The sequence below is a fragment of the Athene cunicularia genome, assembly GCF_003259725.1.
Source record: "Athene cunicularia isolate RWA chromosome 15 unlocalized genomic scaffold, athCun1 chr15_part1, whole genome shotgun sequence".
Lineage (NCBI taxonomy): Eukaryota > Metazoa > Chordata > Aves > Strigiformes > Strigidae > Athene > Athene cunicularia.
In genome coordinates this window covers 16,024,166-16,044,595 of record NW_020799121.1, presented here as the reverse complement: position 1 = coordinate 16,044,595, position 20,430 = coordinate 16,024,166, and the positions used below count along the sequence as shown (strand labels likewise).

General features: G+C 42.3%; 1 protein-coding gene across 2 annotated transcripts in view; it reads right to left on the bottom strand.

The window, feature by feature from the left end:
* ZNRF3 (zinc and ring finger 3) overlaps window positions 1–20,430 on the bottom strand; it is an 83,580-nt gene that overhangs the window by 33,100 nt on the left and 30,050 nt on the right. For both annotated transcript variants that reach the window (XM_026859770.1, XM_026859771.1), the window contains exon 2: window positions 2,507–2,632. In XM_026859770.1, the coding sequence (XP_026715571.1) occupies window positions 2,507–2,632 (126 nt within the window). The remainder of the gene's footprint in view (window positions 1–2,506; window positions 2,633–20,430) is intronic.

The following is a 20,430-nucleotide window of genomic DNA, read 5'->3' as shown; positions in this document are numbered from 1 at the left end:
ACAGTTGGGCAGGTCTACTTTACAGAACTTTGGAAAAGCAAGAGCTTACCACAACTTTATTGAAAGGCAAACACAGTATTTGTCTGGAAGATCCAATAGTGCAGGACAAGACACCTCAGGGGCAGGATAAATCAAACTAAATGAGGTGCAAACAGTAGGCTTTACACTCTGATTTTCTTCCTCCTTTTCTAAATGGAAGAAATTAATTTCCCTTCTGTGTTCGAGGACAACTTTCTTCCATCTTATTTTCTTTTCCTTTTTGTCTTCCTTTCCCCTCTCCTTTCCTTTCTCCTTGCCTTTTCCTTTTCATTCCATTTTCTCTCTTCTCCCCTCCCCTGTCCTCTCCTCCTCTTACCTCCTTCTCTCCCCTCCCCTTGTCCTCCTTTCCCCCTCCCTTTCCTCTTTCATGTTTTCTTTTAAGTCAAACAGCTGCTAAATCCTAAAAAAACCCCAGAAGACACATACACATGCAGCAGATTTGATACCTACCCAGGCCAAACTGAATACTCGTGTAGCAATTTACAGCAAATTGCATGGAAACGAAACGTTTCAGACACCCAATCGCAATGCAATTTGTTCCCACTGGTAAGACAACCAGGCTGGCTGAATTGACAGAGTTGCAAGAAGTTTATGGCTGATACTTCTGCTGCTATCTGCACTCAACAGTATTTCAAGAATTCGGAGAAGTACTTCTAAATCAGGACATAACTTGAGCATAGGGAGGACTGAACAGAAGGGTTACAGAGAAAGGATAGAGGGGAGGAACTACAGCAGCAAGCATGTAGTAGGGAATAAGTATTTCAGGAAAAGAAGGATAAATGTTGACATGAAAATACAGAAGGAGGAGCTGTGAAGCAAATACTGCCTAGAACCTTGGCTAGCCTTTTTTCACCTGTTAAAATGACTGCACAAGCTGACACACAGAAAACCTTGTGCCCAAATGGTCTGGACACACCCTACGCGGGGTGCAGGAGTGACATCACCATCACCATGCATCAAAGTAGATGTATAGAGCTCCCGAAACAAAGCCAGGGTCTGCTGCTCAGCAGGCCAAGCTTCAGGAAGCTCGGATCAGCAGATACTGAGGTGTGCTCACTCCAGAGAGAGGGGTGGCTGGGGGCATGGGGAGTAGAGGGGTTTGGGTACAAAGCAGTGGGTCAGGCAAGCAATGTCACTATGTCAGAAAACATTTATGACACTGTGCAGAATATCTATGGTTTCCACTTTCTTCATTCAACTCACCTACTTCCTCACATGCTTTTCAAGAGCCTGATAGAAAGGACTGAACAGATTCTTTCCTTAAACAGCTTTCCCCAAGACTCAATTTACTCCTGGAATTCACTTATGGATTGCTGTGCATCTTTCAGTACCCAATCTGCTCTAATTCCCATCCTCACGAGACCTTATCCTCAGTTTTTATCTTCCTAAGAGCAAAGAAGCATCAGCTGAAGTTTCTGTGAAACAGGAACAGTATTCCAAGTTAGAAAACAAAGTTGCATTATGCTGAAATTCAATAGAAAGAGCAATCACTTCTTAAAGTGATGTTTCTCATCATGCAGCACAAGCTAAACCTGCATTAAATTTTAGACAAGCACATGGTTTCCCATTTCCTCTCAAATGTAGGCTTTTTACAAGTTTTGTTCAGAAATATGCAGACACAAGTTTAATCTGCAAAATATCAACCTAGGGTTTTATTTTCTGCCTGATACACTGCATTTTCACTGCTCACCTGAAGTCACCAACACTATACTACCAAAGTCTCAGCAACGTGAGCCAGCTGGATTTTATGATGAACTCCTGACATGAGTTTTCAACTACTCAGTTAGTATGAGTACAACTACTGGTAGAACTTGTGGCCCATGCTCTTTCTGCTTTCATTTTTAACATGTCTGGCAGCAGTAATGGTATCTAACTGACTTCACCCCATAAAACAAAGGGAGAATGTTTTGCAAGGCCTTTAGATTCCAGAGGCCTTATTCCACAAAGAGAATCCATCAAGATGAAAATTATTTTGGTTTTGACCAATACAATAAGGTTCATTTGTTACTAGAGATACCTATCCTGCAATTAAAGCAAAGAAATCCCTTCTAGGGTTGAAGACTCCTCTTCCCCAAAAAAAAAAGAAAATCAATGTATGTCTTCTGAGAAAATGTACCTAAGGAAAACCAACAGAGTGCTTTCATTTTGACTGCTTTTGATTGAGTTAGCATCACACTTGCAGTTCACCCTATATCTACTCCAATACTGTTCTGCCAAACCACCATTTTTGCAGAAGTCTTTGTTAGGTTTCTACAGAGCTCAAAAAAGGTAATGTGTGTACTCAGCTCCTCATCACCATCTCTGTCAACGGAGTTATGGCATTATCCTTCCCCAAAGCACCTACTGTGAAAACAGCCAAAATGGGAATATTTTCTCTTGGTTTTTTTTCTTGCTGATTTTTCTCAGAAAGGAACTAACCCTTCCAAGAAACAGTTATATGCAGCATTTACCCCAAACTACTCCTTACCTTTCCTAAGACAGTGAGGCATGGCTTTGGCTCCAACTCTGGCTGTTCCAGCTTCACCACTCCGACCCAGCCATACTCATACAGGTCTTCCTCATCATTGCTATTACACAGTCCAAGTGGATGCATCTGGAACAGAATCAGAAAGAAACCTTTAGTCAATCAATTGAATTCAAAACATATACAGACTGCTTTAGAATACCTTAGTTTGTAACAAACACGCTTTTATTTATTAAGGTACACCAGAAAAACCGAAACAGAAGACTGTATCTATGAAGAATTCAGAACGTTTCTGAAGCATGCTATGAGTGCAAAATCTTGTAATGTTACGTGAGCTCACTGTCACCTTGTTAATGAAAAATTAGTTAAGGCTCACAATTAAATGTGATTATAAGTCCTCTTCTCAGATATAAAATAATCAAGTACAAAGCTCCACTCTGAATTGCAAATCACCTTTCCTTGCAAACTAACAGAAATGACACAAACTGTTTTGCAGAGTCACTCATAAAAGCTTTACATGTCATATGATCCAGAACCAATGTTTGAGAGGCATTACCGCTTTTTTTAAAAAAATATCTGCACAGTATTAACTATCTGTCATCCTTTGGAACGTGCCTATCATGTAGTTCAAAGTAAGGTACAAGAAACTTCCTAAGTTATGGAGCAGTCTATTTTTTTCTGAACCCTATGATGGAGTGACAAACTTCAATCTCCTTTTAGATACATGAGTTTCTTACACAAAACAACAATACATTTTTTGCTTTAACTTAAAATATTCAAGCCCTTCCTCCTCCTTCCAATACTATGTAGTTACTCTTATTATGGCAAGGAGCTTCCTATCCATCAATCTTTTTTACTTTGTCTTTTCCAAGTTTGCTGTTCTTCATACTTCACGTATAAAGTGTGAAACATTTAACTTCTTACACCGCTATGTTTTCCTTGTTCTTTTTCCCTTCAAAGGCTCAGATTTTTCAGACACTTGCGTAAGAGTTGCCCAGACTTCACATATACACAGAAAACATTATTCATGAAAAGTCTGTATGTTATCCAGCTTCCTGCCTTTCCTTAAATCTCATCTTTGCCAAACTAACTGAAGAAAACCACAAACTAGCATCAACACTATGACACTTTTGTTTTCTCGTCGCTCATTATGATAGGAGATTATACTGCTCAATAACTTACATAGGTATATATCTCACCAACCCACACAAAGTAGCACCATGTAACGGTCACTAATCCTGCCATCTCTTCTGCCTCACCAGCTTGTTGCTTTGTCCTTTTCTCCCATGTCTGGTACCCTGACTTTCATTTTGCAAGTGATTCACTATCAGGAAAGCTATTTATATTGTCTCATGGGGCCCTGACTTTCTGAAAAACTTTAGTGATTACTGCAAAATATGGGAAACATGATGATGATCTGACACAGTGCAGAGGTTTTCCTACCACTCATTGTTTTTCAAGATTCATCACCAATCCGCCTGTATTTTGAGAAAACAAGCCACTGCAATACCAGACAGAGTAGCATCCTCTGCCCAACTCTTAATTCATCCCTCACCCTTCTTTTGTTATGAGTTGCTATTACACACTATGAGCTGTCTACAGTCTCACACAGATGAGCAGTTCAACCTACTCTGTGTAAAAACTTGGGACAGGTACTATCACTGGAAGGTGAACCACACCTTAAACTCAGCATCTGATGGATAAAACTGTTCCACACAGACATAAAAACAGGGAAGGGAGTCAGGCAGAGAATGCTCTCTCCAAAATTGCCAGGGCATATATTCCAACATAATTAACCCCAAAAAGGAGTCCATGGGATCGTTTAAGTAAACACAAAGCTTTAATCTATATTTAATATCTAAAGAAACAGAAAACCATTCCCTTGATGTAATTCACTTGATGTATGCTGTATCAATTGAGCTTTGAAACCATAGCCCATATCTAAGAAGTTTCTAGTTCAAAATCCTTGAAATGTGCTGGGGCACTTTCCACATGCCTGAAAGGGCAAAACTGAAACCACAACTCAGGTGCTTTTATCCAAGGTTACAAAATCTGTATACACTGCTGAGGGTTTAAAATAACTTCAAAGAGCCGCACAAATTTTAAGTGGGTTAGTGTTACAGAGCAGACAAATGGTAAACCAACAGAAGAGGAACATTTTACTCTGTAACTCTATCACCTCAAAAAGTCCTGATGATTAAAAGAAAACTTCCACCCTTTTGTCCTTCCCCCCCACCCCCCGTCTGCCAGGGTAAGGCATTATAGTGTTACAAACCACCACATGAACAGTTCAGGATCTTTCTATACACTGTCACGAGATGAAAAGTCTTGGTCTTTTTTTCCCAACCATACAAAAAGTACTGTCTCTATTCTCTTTAGTGCAGAAAACATCTTGGAAGAAGGCCAAGAGGAACAGAAAATTCTTTCCGCAGCCCCTTTCCTCCAGAATGCTGTTCTTCCGTAACAGCTTCCAAGTGCTAATAGCCTTTTAGATCATAGACACCAAGCATATTCTCCAGTTATGTCCCTGGAAATCAGGATAAGCCCAAAGTTGAAAGAGCCTCTTCTCTTCCTTTTACAAAGCCTGTGTTTCCTCATCTTGAAAAAGAAATTGGTGATTTCATCCGCCTCTCTATGACAATACTGGCCGACACCCTGTCTCCACCAACAATGCCCCAAACACCTGAGAACACAACCTTCCTATGTAGAGGCAAAAACCTTCAAATTATGCACAATTCCAGAGACAGTTAAGTATATGCAGTGTAGAATATTAAAGACCTCTGAATAGGGTTTTCAAGGCATTCCGGTATTTCAACAGTTGAGCCCTCTGCATACCCCAGCTCAAGCCTCCCACCTTCACACACAGGGCACATACTCTATGTAGCACAAAGTGCCCAGGCATTTAGCAAAAGCAAAGTTGCATTTCTGAACACTCCTGTCTTCTTCGAAAAGCTAGGTGGCCCAAAAAAGACTTGTGCACAGTTTAGCAGACAAACATCACAGGCCTGGAAGCAACAGGGCCCTCAAAACTCAAATAACCTCCATACTTCTATCAACAACCAACAAATCACTTAAAAATATTTACTAGACCTTTGGGGTGCCACAGCTAACAATTTCTTGTGATTTTAGGCTTTACTAAATGGAAAAACCATGATACAGATACTAACCTGATGCATTTTAGAAGGGGAAGGGCAATGCACAGGATTTAGCCCTCCAAGTAGTTATCAGGAAACTAATGCTTATAGGGCCAAGGAGAGCTTCATGGTTAGACCCCTATGGAAAGAGCATAACTGCTCAGAATAAGTGCTCTATCCTGTTACAAGAGGCATGACCAGAAGAAACAAACATGAGAACTAGTCAGAGGGGAAGATGGGGAAACGTAGCATGGAGGAAACACAACCCCGGTTTTTAAAAGGGAAAAAAGGAAAAGCCAGGGAAGTGCAGGCCAGTCAGTCTCACCTCTGTGCCCGGCAAGATCACGGAGCGGATCCTCCTGGAAGCTGCGCTGGGGCACATGGAGAATAAGGAGGGGGTTGGTGTTGGCCAGCACGGCTTCACTGAGGGAAACGCTGCCTGAGGAATTTGGTGGCCTTGTGCAGCGGGGTCACAGCGCTGGTGGGTACGGGAAGAGCAGCTGAGGTCAGCTGCTGACTTGTGCAAAGCACCTGACAGCGCCCCACCCAGCATCCTTGTCTCTGGCTGGAGAGACGTGGCTCTGAGGGACGGAGCTGGGGGATCAGGAATTGCCTGGACGGTCGCACTCGGAGCTGGGGTCAGCAGCTCTGTGTGCGAGTGAAGAGCGGGGCCGAGCAGCGTCCTCAGGGGAGCAAAAATAAGGAGCAGTCAGGGACACAATAAAGTATCAACCAGCCTATGGCTCCTGTCAGTCTCATTCCAGGTTCAGATCACACACCAACAGCAGAGTTTTGCTGAAGTGGAGACCACCACCTTATTCGATTCCTGACTCCAGCAGAAGCTGCAGAGGCTGAAACTACTGGAGCATTCTGACTGTAGCTTCAACCCAAATGGAACAATGAGACCCTGAAAAAACACTCATCTGCTTCTGACAAACCACTAGCCACATTCATTGTCTCTATGGTTCTCCATGGTAGAACTGCTGAACTTTGTCTCCTGCTGTATGAAAAAAGTGATATGCAGCTTCCAAGATCATGATGGATGGCCATTCCGTAGTACAGCTTTGCAGAGCTCCCATCTTCCAACGAGAAGACGACAGGAACAGACAGCATATCTAGCATGTTCTGTCTTCCAGCAGAGGCATATGTTGTCCAAAGACTAGAGGAAAACTCTCTCACATCTCACTTTATCAGATCACCCAATAAATCAAGACTCTGAGAAACTGCAGGTATTTAAGAAGGATTCAGAGAGCATCATGTGCTTACAGCTGCTTCGGACAAAATACACATGACAATATTAGTGAGTATCCTCCCAGGCATGTGTATCATGCAGTAGGTAGCAGGCACTAAGTTTCCAGAAAACAAGTTTTGGAACATACACTAAAACCAAGACCAATATGTATAACTGAGCTGTCTCTGAAAAGCTGCACAAGACTTCAAATTAAACATGGAATATGAAGCCAGACTGGAGAATGGGTAAGAATGAAGAATTGTACGAGATCTGAGAAATATCAATTATTTTTCTGGCAAGAGGGGACTTCTGCTCAGCATTTAGTGACCACTATATGGTATTCTGAAACTCCTTTTCCAAATACCACAGCCCCTGCTTCTTGAAGCTAGTCCAAAGAACTGCATTTTCTAGGTTTCTGAACCTCTCCTCAAGCAAGAACCTAAAAAAGGAATCCCTGGCACATTTGACAACAGAGGGGAAAAAAAATTAAGCAGGAACTCATATCCTCAGTACAGGACTCATGCCATCCACACAGCTGTATTCACCCTGAGGGAAAGAAACTCTCAAATTCTCATTCAAATCCATGATTAGAACCCACACGTTTACTCACAAACTATAGCGAGGTTGTACTATGTTACTGGAAGAAAGTTGTGCTCTGGCTAGCAAACAAAACCAAACAGCTGTCACAGAAGAATTCTCCTCCAGCATGGCCATGGTGGCTACTACCATTGCTGTGCAAGGACAAACATGACCAAGCAAGTGGATTCCATTTGGTAACGACCCAGGCACAGAATGTCTACCTTACATTTTCTATCAGTTCATAGAAGACTGAAGCAGGGAGAAGGCTGAAATTTATTAAACCACCAATGGCAAAATGATTTTGCACATGAGAAACCTCAAACCCAAATGCAAAACCCAGTGTAAGCAATAAGCAAAACTAATAGGGTACCGCAGGCTCTGCACTGGCAAACGTAGAGAACTTACTAGGTACATCTGCAGGCTACAAACTCCCAAGGATTTTGTTGCATCACACTGGAATCTCACCAGAGTAATTAACGAAACAAATTATACTAGCGTAGCAGTACTCCCGCAGAGTCTGCGTGTTTCAGGAAGGGACAACAGACAAAAACATTGCACTGGTCAGTTAAAAACACAGGCATCGCAAAGCCAAACTGTTCCTGGGCTGTTTGTTCCATTGAATCTGAAGATCTACAGCACCAACAGAAATAGCTGAAGGATAAGTCAGACACATTAGTTAGTCATCAGCTCTGCGTAACCATTAAGACATCGAGAGAGCTCATATTCAAATACCCAGTGTCAGCTCTTAATAAAATGGCACTATGAAGTCAACGACAGGTTGCACAACCTACCTATTTACTAAGCTTATCATGTCCAGAACTTGGGAGCACGACCTCTGTCCCCACCCCCAGCACCTCTTCCTCTGGGCTCCTCATGGATCTCTGTGACAGCACTTACCGCCTTTCTGGGTGTTCTCATCTGTTCACATTGTTCAGATTCCATGTTTTTAATGCAGATCATTTAAACCTCCCCTCAAACCAACTTCACCACCAACCTGATCTCATGCCTCATGGACAAATTACCAATGGCAATCTGATCACCTTCCTCAGAATTCTGTCCGCACCCCACCTGCCAAGAAAAGACATTACTTTACCTGCCTCAAAAAAAACATTTGGGTTCTTGCATAGTATTTTTACAACACTTCCAAAAATCCCTTACTGTATTTGTTCTGGCAGGGAATGAACACACACCTCTTCTTTATACATCAATTTCTATCTTACCTACTGCAACCTCCTTCTCCCTGAACACACCGAGCTCTATAGTAAACTTTCTGAACAGCAATGTTAGAATCCTGTTCATGGTGCATCACTCTGCACAGGCGATTTCTACCCAGGAATCTCTTCTCTGCATAAATTTCTCTGACTTCACATCCAGACAACAGTATTTCATTCACACTTCATACTGAGATTTCAATGGCTAACAGGAAAGCCAACTTCAGTGACCAATTCATAGGGTTGGGGTGTTTTTTTTCAATTCACACTACAATTAAGGATCCCAAAGGGCCTAAACAACAACAACAACAAAAGACAAAGGGTACATTCACACCATGTGAAGATCACAAGTAAGCTTCAACCTTCAAGCAATTAAATCCACGTGGTATATCATGCCACCCAATATTTATTGGCTTGGGTGTGGAAGCAGGACAGTCATGTCCACACACACCAGGGTGATCCCATTACATTGCTTTGGGGCCGGAGCTAGCTTGGATAAAACCAGGCTGGCATTTCTGTGTCTTACATGGTTCCAGTAGTTTGTAGAGAGACAGAGAATGTCAACACTGTAAACAGATTCCCTAATTTCAGTTCCACTGAAAACAAAACAACACACCCTAACAGATCTCAACTCCTTCCCTTCCCTGCCAGGGCATCAGTTCTAATAAATAAAAGCCAGGTTTGGGTAAGGAGACCTGGACAGTCTTAAAAACTTCAGTAACATGCCTTTGAGACTCAGCATTACCTTCCCTTACTTTTTTTCTGGTTGAATTCTTCATTATGAATTCAATTAAGATCCCACAAGCCACAAAACATCATTCCTTCCTCTCCACCCTTTGGGCAAAAAAACAGCTGAAAGATCGCCCATGTTAGGTGCTCGCCTTTGCTGAGCAGCTGTGTAGCTTTGGCGGCCTGACCTCCTGCCGCTCCCTGTGATATGGCAGCACGGACATAGCAAGGCACACAGTGTTCAGCATGTGTGCTCTGGGCACAGCAACACGAGATCAGGAACAGTCAAATTAAACAAGCAGCTCTTCACTAAAATTACCCATTTATTCTCCCCATTCTTGGTTCCATGTTAGTCTTCCTCCAAATCAAGCTGCCAATGTTTCCCTCCATGCTTAACCTCTTATAACTAATCAGGTGTTTTATCTCCTGACAAATAAGGGAAGAGATACAATGCATAGAATTTTTCACTCATCTTTGGGTTTTGACCCCATATTTGAGGTTGACTTTTTTTAAAAAAAAAAAACAACAAACAAACCAAAGCACGTCTCAGATTTAGTGAGTCTCCTACGTGCCTTTTCACCTTTTGCTTATTCTCATTGTTCCACCATGCACATCACAAAAGGCAGTTGTATCTACTCACACGCAGGACGCACCAACAGAATTTGTGGCTGATTTTTATTGGTAATTCGGCATACAATGAATAAACATACCTCTGAGAAACCAGGTAAAGATTTACATATATGTCAGACGGCCCTAAGCAACTCTCTGCATCGATCCAGAGCTTCAGTTGGTAACACTGCTGTAAGGACTTTCACAGTTTCTGTGGCAGAGGATTAATGTTCAGAGCAGCACTACATATAGTTCCCAGTTCATGAAAAAAAAGCCAGGGTACCAAGGTATCCTGTTCCAAAAAACTGAAGTATGACTTCATCACGGCCATGTAGGATTACATGCTAGAAAGTTCTGAAGCACATGCTAGCAGAACCAGACTCAATACTGACTGTCTGAAATAAAGCTACATCCCACCCTGGTAAGCATCTCTATTCTTTTAAGGTTCTCTCTTGCCTCTGATGCATCAGCACATTTTCAAATACAAAACTGAGTATTTCCCTCTTTGTTTAACTATGTGTTTGGCAAAGATCTGGATAATCCAGGTATAACAAAATTTCGTGGTTTTGTAACAGTAACCAGAAGTGACACTGTGGCAGGGGCAGGGATTGGGTGAGGGACTGACACTACCCTGAGCACCCATGTCCCATCCTCTGGGCAACTACCATCCCTCCAAGGGTACATAACCAATTAACTCACAGAAGTGAAAGTTTACCAGGCAGGAGAAGAAAGGGCAAGAGTAACAAAGGAGAGATTTAAAACTGGCCTACAGATCCACGGCAGGAGCCGAGAAGAATGAAATATATTTTTGTAGTGGCAAAGTTAGTACAAAATCTCGATCACATAAGACCACAAAATAACACAGAAGGACTCTGGGGATCTATTAATACCTCTCTCCTAAAAACTGTAGAAAAGGATGAAAAGGCAGGCATGGCAGGTTTTTGTCTACATTCTCAAATAAACACCTTAAACTTTTTTTTTTTTTTTTATCAGAAGTGTCAAACCAGTAGCACAATTCTGAAAAACACATATTTAAGATACAGAAAAATACAGTCAGTCAGCATCAAGGCCAGGAAGACACGAGGTGCATCAACAGAAAACTTTCTGTCCATAAAAGCACTCCACCACGTCAAGCTAGAAGTAGGGTTCTGCTTGGATTCCACAAGCTTACGTTGTGGTAGTCTCAGTAGATGACAGACAGAAGACACTGTCAACTTTCCAAAACAGGGATACCAACTAAAAGTGCAACATGAGTTGGTGAATTTTAGAGCTCAAGCTTAAAACAGTGGTGTTACTTCTACTGATGAGGTGCCCAGATGTGGCAGACCACCCTCAGCCACGGGGGCTGACAGTGCTCACAACAGGACTCACGCAGCACAAGTGCCGGCCACATTCCCACCCCTGGTTTACTGGTGAATTAACCCCGATTTTCAGACAAAGAACCGGTTTTCTTACTCTCCATCTTGGGGAGGGGTCTGCACAATAAGCACCAGTAGGATCAGCTGTCTGACCAGACTTCACTGCATGGACAGAAAACTGTTAGAAAGGAAGATGGAAGTGGCACGAGGACTTAAGTCACTGAAACAAAAAGAAAAATCAAAAATAAAACCCATGCTGAAATAGTAAGAATTCTTTCCAGCATGAACTTCCAGAAAACAACATTCAGAACTGGAATAACAGTGTGGAATTTTTCATGTCTGAATAGTTTTTCAGCTTGATGGAAAGTGGTGGTTTTGTTTGGTTTAACAATGCAGCTCTAGCACATAACTGCACCTTCACCACCAGACACAGTTCGGTAGCAGGTTCTCCAGCAGGCAGAAGACACAAACAGTGCATTAATGTGTTTGGAAAAGAGGAAATTGAGGCCTTGGCTCAAGGGTCTTTACGGGCTATACTTAAGCATTCCCTGAAATACGTACCAAAGTTACAGTCAAAAGTTACAATTTTCAAATAGAAACAGCAGTTCTGACTTGTCCCCTACCAACATCACTTGACTATCAAAGCTCACTTTTGTCCTTACCAACCTACATACAGAAAAGCCCCGACTGTGTGTAAGCACCGCTCAGCAATGACAAAAACCACCCCTCGATTATCAACACTGGTTCCAGCACAGATCCAAAACACAGCCCCATACCAGCTACCATGGAGAAAATTAACTCTGCCCCAGCCAGAACCAGCACAGTGGCCATGCTGTGACAGACAGGGACAGCACGGCAACGCAGGTAACGCACTGTCTCATCAAGTGAGAGATCTGCTACAGAGAAACGGGATGGCACTTTCTCTGAACTTGTGCAGCAGATACATGCTGCAGGCATCACCTTACAAATCAAGGCAAAGTTGAAAGAAAAGGCACTGACTTCATTTTCTCTTTTGGAAGACAAACAGAGCAAGCTGACTTTTTCCTAAAAAAGCTACGAAAGCACCTATCCATCCGACATTCACGTCAAGTCCCAAACACATCTCTGCAGAAGCACCTCAGCTGCAGTCATCTTGCTTCACCCTTTAGAAGAGAAAGCCAAGGGTCTGGGGCATGGGGGCCAGAATCTGACACTGGTTAATGCCTCTTTCCACTTTAAAGCCTATGTAGATCACAGGACACGAAAGGGTAAGGCCGAATGAAAATATCTAGACAAAAATTCAGATCCCGGGAGGACCTGGGGTGTTTCTGGATCACAGACATGTTTCACTTTAGACACACTGGACAAAAGATATCACAGGCAAACTACAAAGGCAACAATAAACCAAATTATTTTCTGTGAGGGGGAAAATTATCAGTAGTTTCAAACAGTTGTAGTAAAAAGTAAATTCAAAACAGTACATTGCATGAGCTCTAAAATGGAGCAGAATTATCGAGTCTTTTTGTGAAGACTTGAACTCCTTAATGCTTTAGGGCCTGAAACAACAGATAAACCATATAGCTTTCCCACCTGGAATGCACTTGGCATGGGTTCATCTCCCTCCACGTGAATTCACATTCCTTCACCAGACAAGCTTTTGAAATAAAATTTATGAGGTTTTGCAGTGTTAAAAAAAACAAGAAACCAACACCCAAGCCAACAAGAATGGGAAGTCTACCATCAGGGAAATGCAGTTTCTTCTCAAAGCTTTCCTCCAAACCAGGTCTATGTGGAAGCATCATCTGGTAACTGAAGGGAAGTCAGCTCCCTCCCTAGCTTCCCCCAGGCATACAGAAGCAGAGCCAGGTAACTTCAGACAATTTTAGTTACCCAGCCACCACCTCCAAGTTCTAGGTCTCATTTTCTTTCTCCAACTCCATCCCCCACCGAAGGTTCTTCTACAGGACTGATCCAAAGTCTGGAGCACATCATGGCTCAAGTGAAATAAGGCAACCAAACAATGTAAGTGTTTTACAGAGAAGAGAAAAAAAAATATTGGTACACTTCTTCTGCTGGGACTTCTGTAGTAAATGTCTCCCCTGTCAAACCAGTCTTACTAAACACAGAAGGTGGGCTGGGTGTACATTTTTTCTTCAAAATGCAGTAAAAATAAGTCAAACAGATTTTGAGGAAACAACAACTTCTACATTCACCATTAAAGTACTAGAGGACACAGAGTGTCTGATGCAGAGACAATCCAGTATTTTGTTGCTAGAATCTCCAGAAGTTGGGTGGAAAAGAGAAATGGAAAAAGGGCACACTCCCAAAGACGAAAATAGAAATATTGCTTGGAAAAGCAGAGATTTAGTTAGGAAAGCATTAAGTTCTGCTGGAGCTCAGAGTGGCAACGGACGTCAAGACTAATAAGTATATTAATAGCAAGAAGAATTACAAGCAATAGATCCATCTGCTACTGAATGGGGTTGGCACAAAGCAGTAACAAAGCAACAGCTGATAGCCAAGGAGGGTCGAGTTAGGGATCGCCAGTTTGAACCAGTCTACAGGATGGGAGGGGATGGATCCAGGCGTCATACAAGAGTTGGCCGTCATAACTGCAGAGCTATTCTCTAGGATCTTTCAAAGGACAAGGGAGATGAGAAGGCCCCTGATGACTGGAAAAAGGCAAATAATACATATCTGCAAAATTGCAAAAAGACAGATCTGGGAAACGCCAGAGCTGTCAGCCCCACTTCAGTGTCTGAGAAAATTATGGAACAGATTCTTATGAAGGCTATTTCCAGGTACATGAAGGACAAGATGGTGACTGAAAAATCAGTTTGGATTTACCAAGGGTGAATCACGCTTGATCAATCTCAATACCTCTTCTGATGAAGCAACTTGCTCCATGGATGGGAGCAGAGCTGCAGATGTCATCTACCTTCACTTTAAGCAAAGTGTTTGACACTGGCCTCCAACATCCTTGCTGACAAGCTGCCAAGATATGGACTAGATAACTGGACCACAAGATGGTAAAAAACTGGCTAAACTGGCTTAAAGCCTGCAGTTATCTCCAACAGTGGTGGTTAACATCTCAGAGTTGAGGTTGCAGCTGGTCACAAGTAGAGCTCCTCTGGAGTCAGTACTAGGTCTGATGCCATTCAATATCATTACAAAGAACCCAGATGAGAGGACCAAATGTACTCTCAGGGGCTTGCAACAAACTGGGAGGAGCAGTAGATATGACAGAAGGAAGGGCCCCAAGACAGTCACTGTGACATAAGATCAGGCCACCAAGAATTGCATTAGGTTTAATGAAGACTGAGCAGCAGTACATACTACATAAAGTCTGACTGGCTGCAAGGTAGCTCTGCTGAAAAAGACACCGGGCCTCTGCTGGACAGCAAACGGAATGCGAATCAACAGCTGAGGCTGCACCTGGAGCACACGTATAGCCAGCAGATCAAGGAATGTGATTATTCCACTGTACTTGCCATTTGTTAGACCATACCTGGAATAACATGTCCAGTTTTGGTTGGAGAAGGTCCAGCAAGAGGCCACCATGACGATAAAAGGGTTGGAGAACTTGACATATGAAAAAGGTTGAAAGAATTTCATTCATTCAGCCTAGAGAAGTGAAGGCTCAGAGAGATCTCATCAGCCTTACAGGTATCTATAGAGAAAACAGAGGCAGTCTTTTCATGAGGGCACATGATGACCAGACAAGAGGCAACAGGCACAAAGATACTTTGGGGAAAATTCTGTTTGTATATATGGAAACAATTCTTCACCATAAGAACAATTAAAGGAGAGAACAAGTTGCTCTGAGAAGTGGTGAAACATCCCCCACTGGAAATACTCAAGATTTAGCTTGACGAGGGGCTGGATAACAAGGAAGTTAAGAATGTGCTTTCAGTGGATCAGGTGATCTCCAGAAATCCCTTTCAGCCTACGCCTTTTTATTGTTCTTTGGTTCTGAGCTCCATCCTCCAAACCAAGGTAAGAACAATTTGCAAAAGCTACAGACTTAAGCTGCAACACCATCAAGCTATTGTCAGGTACCTAAAATAGTTCAATATACATAACTCATTAGACATGCAACTGTTTTATGAATAAGCATTCCATTAAATAAATTTTATTTGAATTAAATTTGGATTTGTTGGACTACCAGACTAAACAGCAAATAGAAGGGAAAGTCAGGGTAAAAAATTCCAATTTTTCCCACAGCTTCAGTCCTCATTCACTGTCAATGGAAAGAAGTAAACAAAGAATCATAAAAGTGACAGGGGCAGTCCTGAGACTGAATAAGAAAGTTTTAAACTTTAAATTCAGCTTCAACAGCAACAAAATTGTAAATATAGAAACAAAGTCTCAGAGAACAGAATTGCAACTATCTGGTGTCTGCACCTTCCTCTGAGCTGGCTCCTGCTAACCAATTTCAGAACACATACAGGACTGCAAAGCAACTGTCCAATCCTGTATGGCTGTTGGCGTGTACTGTGGGCAGGGGTGGCAGAACAATAGGGTTGGTTCATTCACACCACTGGCACCGCCGTCAGAATGAACTTAAATAAAATACACTCACATTTGGGAAGTTATACGAGGGAATCACAGGATGGTTTGAGTGGGAAGGGTCCTTAGAGATCATCCCCGTTCCAATACCCCTGCCCCGGGCAGGGCCACCTTCCACCAGCCCAGGCTGCCCAAAGCCCCCCGTCCAACCTGGCCTTGAACCCTTCCAGGGAGGGGGCAGCCACAGCTTCTCTGGGCAACTCTAGCAAGTGGTAATCTCTTCTTAACGTCAACAGTAAACTACTGTGTTGGTATAATACTGCTTAGACAGCTTCTTTCTACACCAAACAGAACTGCTAATCTCTACTCTAATTTTCCTCATCTATAGTGCTGGATGTACAAGATGTGTGGTTAAGATTGCCAGCATCAAAAAATGTTTCCAACAGCCCAAAAGCAAGGTCTAACCCTAACAGAACCAGACACATCAGCAAATACACACACTATGCAATACTGGCTTGCCAAAAACACACACTTTCATTTGTGGAAAACAAATGACTGAGCAAACTAAGTTATGACAATGCATTCACTTGGTCCTTGTTCCTACTCCTACAGAACTAGACCTCTTCTGAAGAGCATCTTTCTTCTAAATTGGGTTGTCCCAGACTACTCAGGCTTACATAACATTTTTTGTTTAGTACATGGCTCTAATCTGAATCTCTCAGTGCCCTCAGATGGGAATCTATGGGATATCATGCACGTAGCGATGCTTGAAGTAAAAATGAAGTGGGAACTTGTGGCAAGTTAACAGGTTCCCATTCAAAAACATGAGAAAACAAATGAAGGATGTTAAATGAGATTTATTTTACTATAGTGGTACAGGTCAGAACAAAGCTACTCATTCTACTGCTCATAAGTGACGACTAACCAAAGGGGGAAAAAAAACCCCAAAACAAAACAAAAACCCAACCACAGAGTACTAGCTCACATTCAGTAAGAAACATGGAAAAAAATCTCTGTCAGAGCCATGATGAGAGCTCAGATCATCACATATACTGCCTTGCACCTAGACAGCCTAGAAACTGGCCAGTCCTGTGCAATAACGTCTGTTCTTCATCCCAGCAGGAACTACAGATCTATCGGATAGCTCTGTGACATGGAACAATTACCCATGCATCCATTAACTCCACTGGAAAACACCTAACTTGTCTGTTGTCTCTCAAGCCTACTTTCTACCAGCATCAGAACACAGAAAGAATGAGGGAATTTATCCAAAGGAGCCCAAATCACATAAGATGAGCACCTAAAGGAAGAAAATCTAGAGCTCACTAGCAGAACTGCTTCTGTCTTCGATCTACTTCAGTGACAAGATCAAACCTAACGGAGCCTTTGCTATGTACCGCCATTACTTAAAGTCTCCAGTTTATTCATGTGAAAAGAAATCAGCTGTGACAAGGAACAGAGCACAGGGCCAGAAAGTGTACTGAGTAGAGAAGGAAAAAGCAATGACCTAGAGAAGTTTCCATCAGGGTGCAGAGTAAGCCTGTTTAGAGCAAAGGGAAGACACCTGGCTACCATGCTCTAGTGAGAACGGCGACTGGACTAATTGCAAAGTATTCCAGTAGAACTTATCTATTAAAATAATCAAGACAACATCCACAAGGCTGCAAAACAGTCAGTGTTAGGAACACTCATTTTTCGCATTTCCTCTGAAATTTTACCTTCTTACTTATGAAAAGAAAAACTGCTTTTTAAGGACTACAAAAATTACTTTGCAGTCATTCTCCAGTACAGACTTATCATTTCAGCTGACACAAGATTTTACACTTATTGTTGCCACTGCTGTGATTTTGATCTTTAACATAATGCAGCTCCTAACACAACTGCATCACCACAAGACTGTATCAGTTCCTACTACTTACAAATACAGTGGAATGAAGAACTGAACTTTTCCATCTCAGTTTACTCTTCTGTATTGATAGAGCAACCTCATAACAAAAAAGTGATTTAAGGTTCTTAACTGCAATGTTCCAAACACAGCATTACTAAGACCCCACCAGAAAAAAAAGGCTCAGGCTGTAGCTTCTCTGTATCACTGCTTTTTGAAAAAGGCATTAGTAGAATGTGCCACTACTGATGAGCCAAAGCCATATAAATGGGGGGGTGTATATTTAAAGAACTGAAGAGTAGGTTTTCTTAAAAAAAGTTAGGAGTTGCTGTTCTCTGCAGCCTGACAAAACATGAGGTTTTTATGCTGGCTGCAGCTGGAATACAACAGCCTTTTTAAAAAAGGTGAAAGCCAGAAGCATTTCCTCATCACCCCGTGCTCCTCTAGACCGTGCAGCGCTGCTGTGTAGAGAGGAGTGTTCAGCCTCCGGCTCAAGAACAAAACTCCATTACAAGTTTCTTTTTGCTTTGACTTTTTCGTTTTGAAGAACTTCCTGCCAAAAACCAAATCACCACAAAACGTAACATTATAGGACCTGAGCATTTCAGCAGCACGCTTTTCTTGGCTATCAGTCGTGGCCGCGTGGTTCGACCCGGCGGTTAGCGTTGAACCCACAAGTGGCTTTCACCAAACTTTCTCTATAGCAAGAGCACCAAGCATTCCTGAAATCCTCTCACAGTCCACTTTACTCCAGAAAGCATGCCAAAAGTGATGATGAGAAATCCAGTCTATGCTGTAATTAAATGTAAAAACAGATACATGCAGTTGAACACATCCCCCATGCAGCAAAGGCCAGTAATGTTCGGCAGCACAGACAGGGCACTACGCAGCCCACCAGATCCTGTGAAGAGGAGTGGTAAACTTTGAGGAGCAGCCGGAGCAGGTTTTGTTAACTAGTGAACCAGCCCTTGGCACTGATCTAGTTGACCAGCACACTCACTACCTGAAGGAAAACCAGCACCATTCCCTTACTCCTTTGACACAGGGACACCCAACCTGCGACTCAGGGAGTCGGTGAAGCGTTTGTGAGCCATTCACCTGTGCCATGGCCCAGCTTCAAACACCTCGGGAGAGGAAGGAAACTGCTGGCTGAAAGACACACCTGGCAGAAGCAGCGTGCTCTCAGACATCCTCCTGCTAGGATTGCCCTGAGTCAGAGAGATGCTCTGATACCCACAGCACATGCACAGTAAGCAGATGTGTAGAACACTGCAAATTGAGCACATCTGCATCAGATTTACTGCACAAGCAGAGATCAAGTGTACTGCCCACACTATGCAGCTGAGACATCTACTGCAACAAAGCAGCTGGACACTAATTATTCCAAACACTTTGCAAGGGAAGCTCTCAGCCCATTAAAACAGAAAGCTGGCCTCTCCTTCAAGGGGTCTAAAAATTTAAGTGCTTTGATTACACTGAGTTCTCCTACCACAGTATTGACAGAGTAAAGGGGAACAAAGTCACGTTTATAGTTGTGGTTTTTTCCTCTTTAAATGGATAGAAAGATGCTGGCAAAAGATAGGGGAAACTGGAGGGAAAATTAGGAGTAAAATGATACCTTCATAGATTACTTTGGCAGAGGAAAGCTGCCAGCAGCTATAAAGTAAAACAAGAGAGTTCTGGCCCTATATAGGACAAGACAGGCCCCAAAAATGCACTAACAGCCAGAACTTTAGACATAGTCATAAGTGGATGGGAAAAACAGGATTACCTTACATCTCATGAACTACATTTGTCCCACAGCACTCAAGTGGGGACTTAAAACTGCAAGTATCAGGTCAGTGCCATATAATCTCATCTTAAATTAAAGGCCTCATATGAAGTTATAAATACTCTGAAAGTAAGTTTTCTAGGAGAAAATAGAGTAGGAAGTATGAAGAGAACCTGACAAACATCGTACAACATAATGGGGTCTATTTCTTCAACCCCAGGGAGTGTTCGGGGCCCAGAAAGAATGAATACAACCATTCAACAGCCAAAATTACACTAGATGATTGAAACTGTTCATATAAGGAATCCTAAAAGAAATTTCCATTTGCATTCCCTTGCCAAAAGCACACATGATGCACACATAGAAAAGGAATAAATTTGGCTGGGATGAAAATTCCAAGAGTGTTAGGAGGGAATTAAAAGACAACACACTCATGTGTGTGCACCAGAGAAGGTAGTATTTATTTTACAACAGCACACAGCTCTGAAAAAATCTGAGGTACTTGTTTTCAGATTGTATTTTAGCAAGAAAGTTTAGCAAGCAGATTCACAGATTTTAGGATGACCCAAAATTTCACAATACTGTAAAAGTCTCCAGACCAACAGTAACTGTTCTTTACATGCACAGACTGATTTGTGACTGATTTCCAAACTCAGTACAGTTTATTTTTCTGATGCATAATCTGGCCTAGACCCTATCTTTCCTGGAAGTTCTTGATGTTACATGGAGTTTAAAATTGTCACAAATCAGTCTGTGCATGTAAAGAACAGTTACTGTTGGTCTGGAGACTTTTACAGTATTGTGAAATTTTGGGTCATCCTAAAATCTGTGAATCTGCTTGCTAAACTTTCTTGCTAAAATACAATCTGAAAACAAGTACCTCAGATTTTTTCAGAGCTGTGTGCTGTTGTAAAATAAATACTACCTTCTCT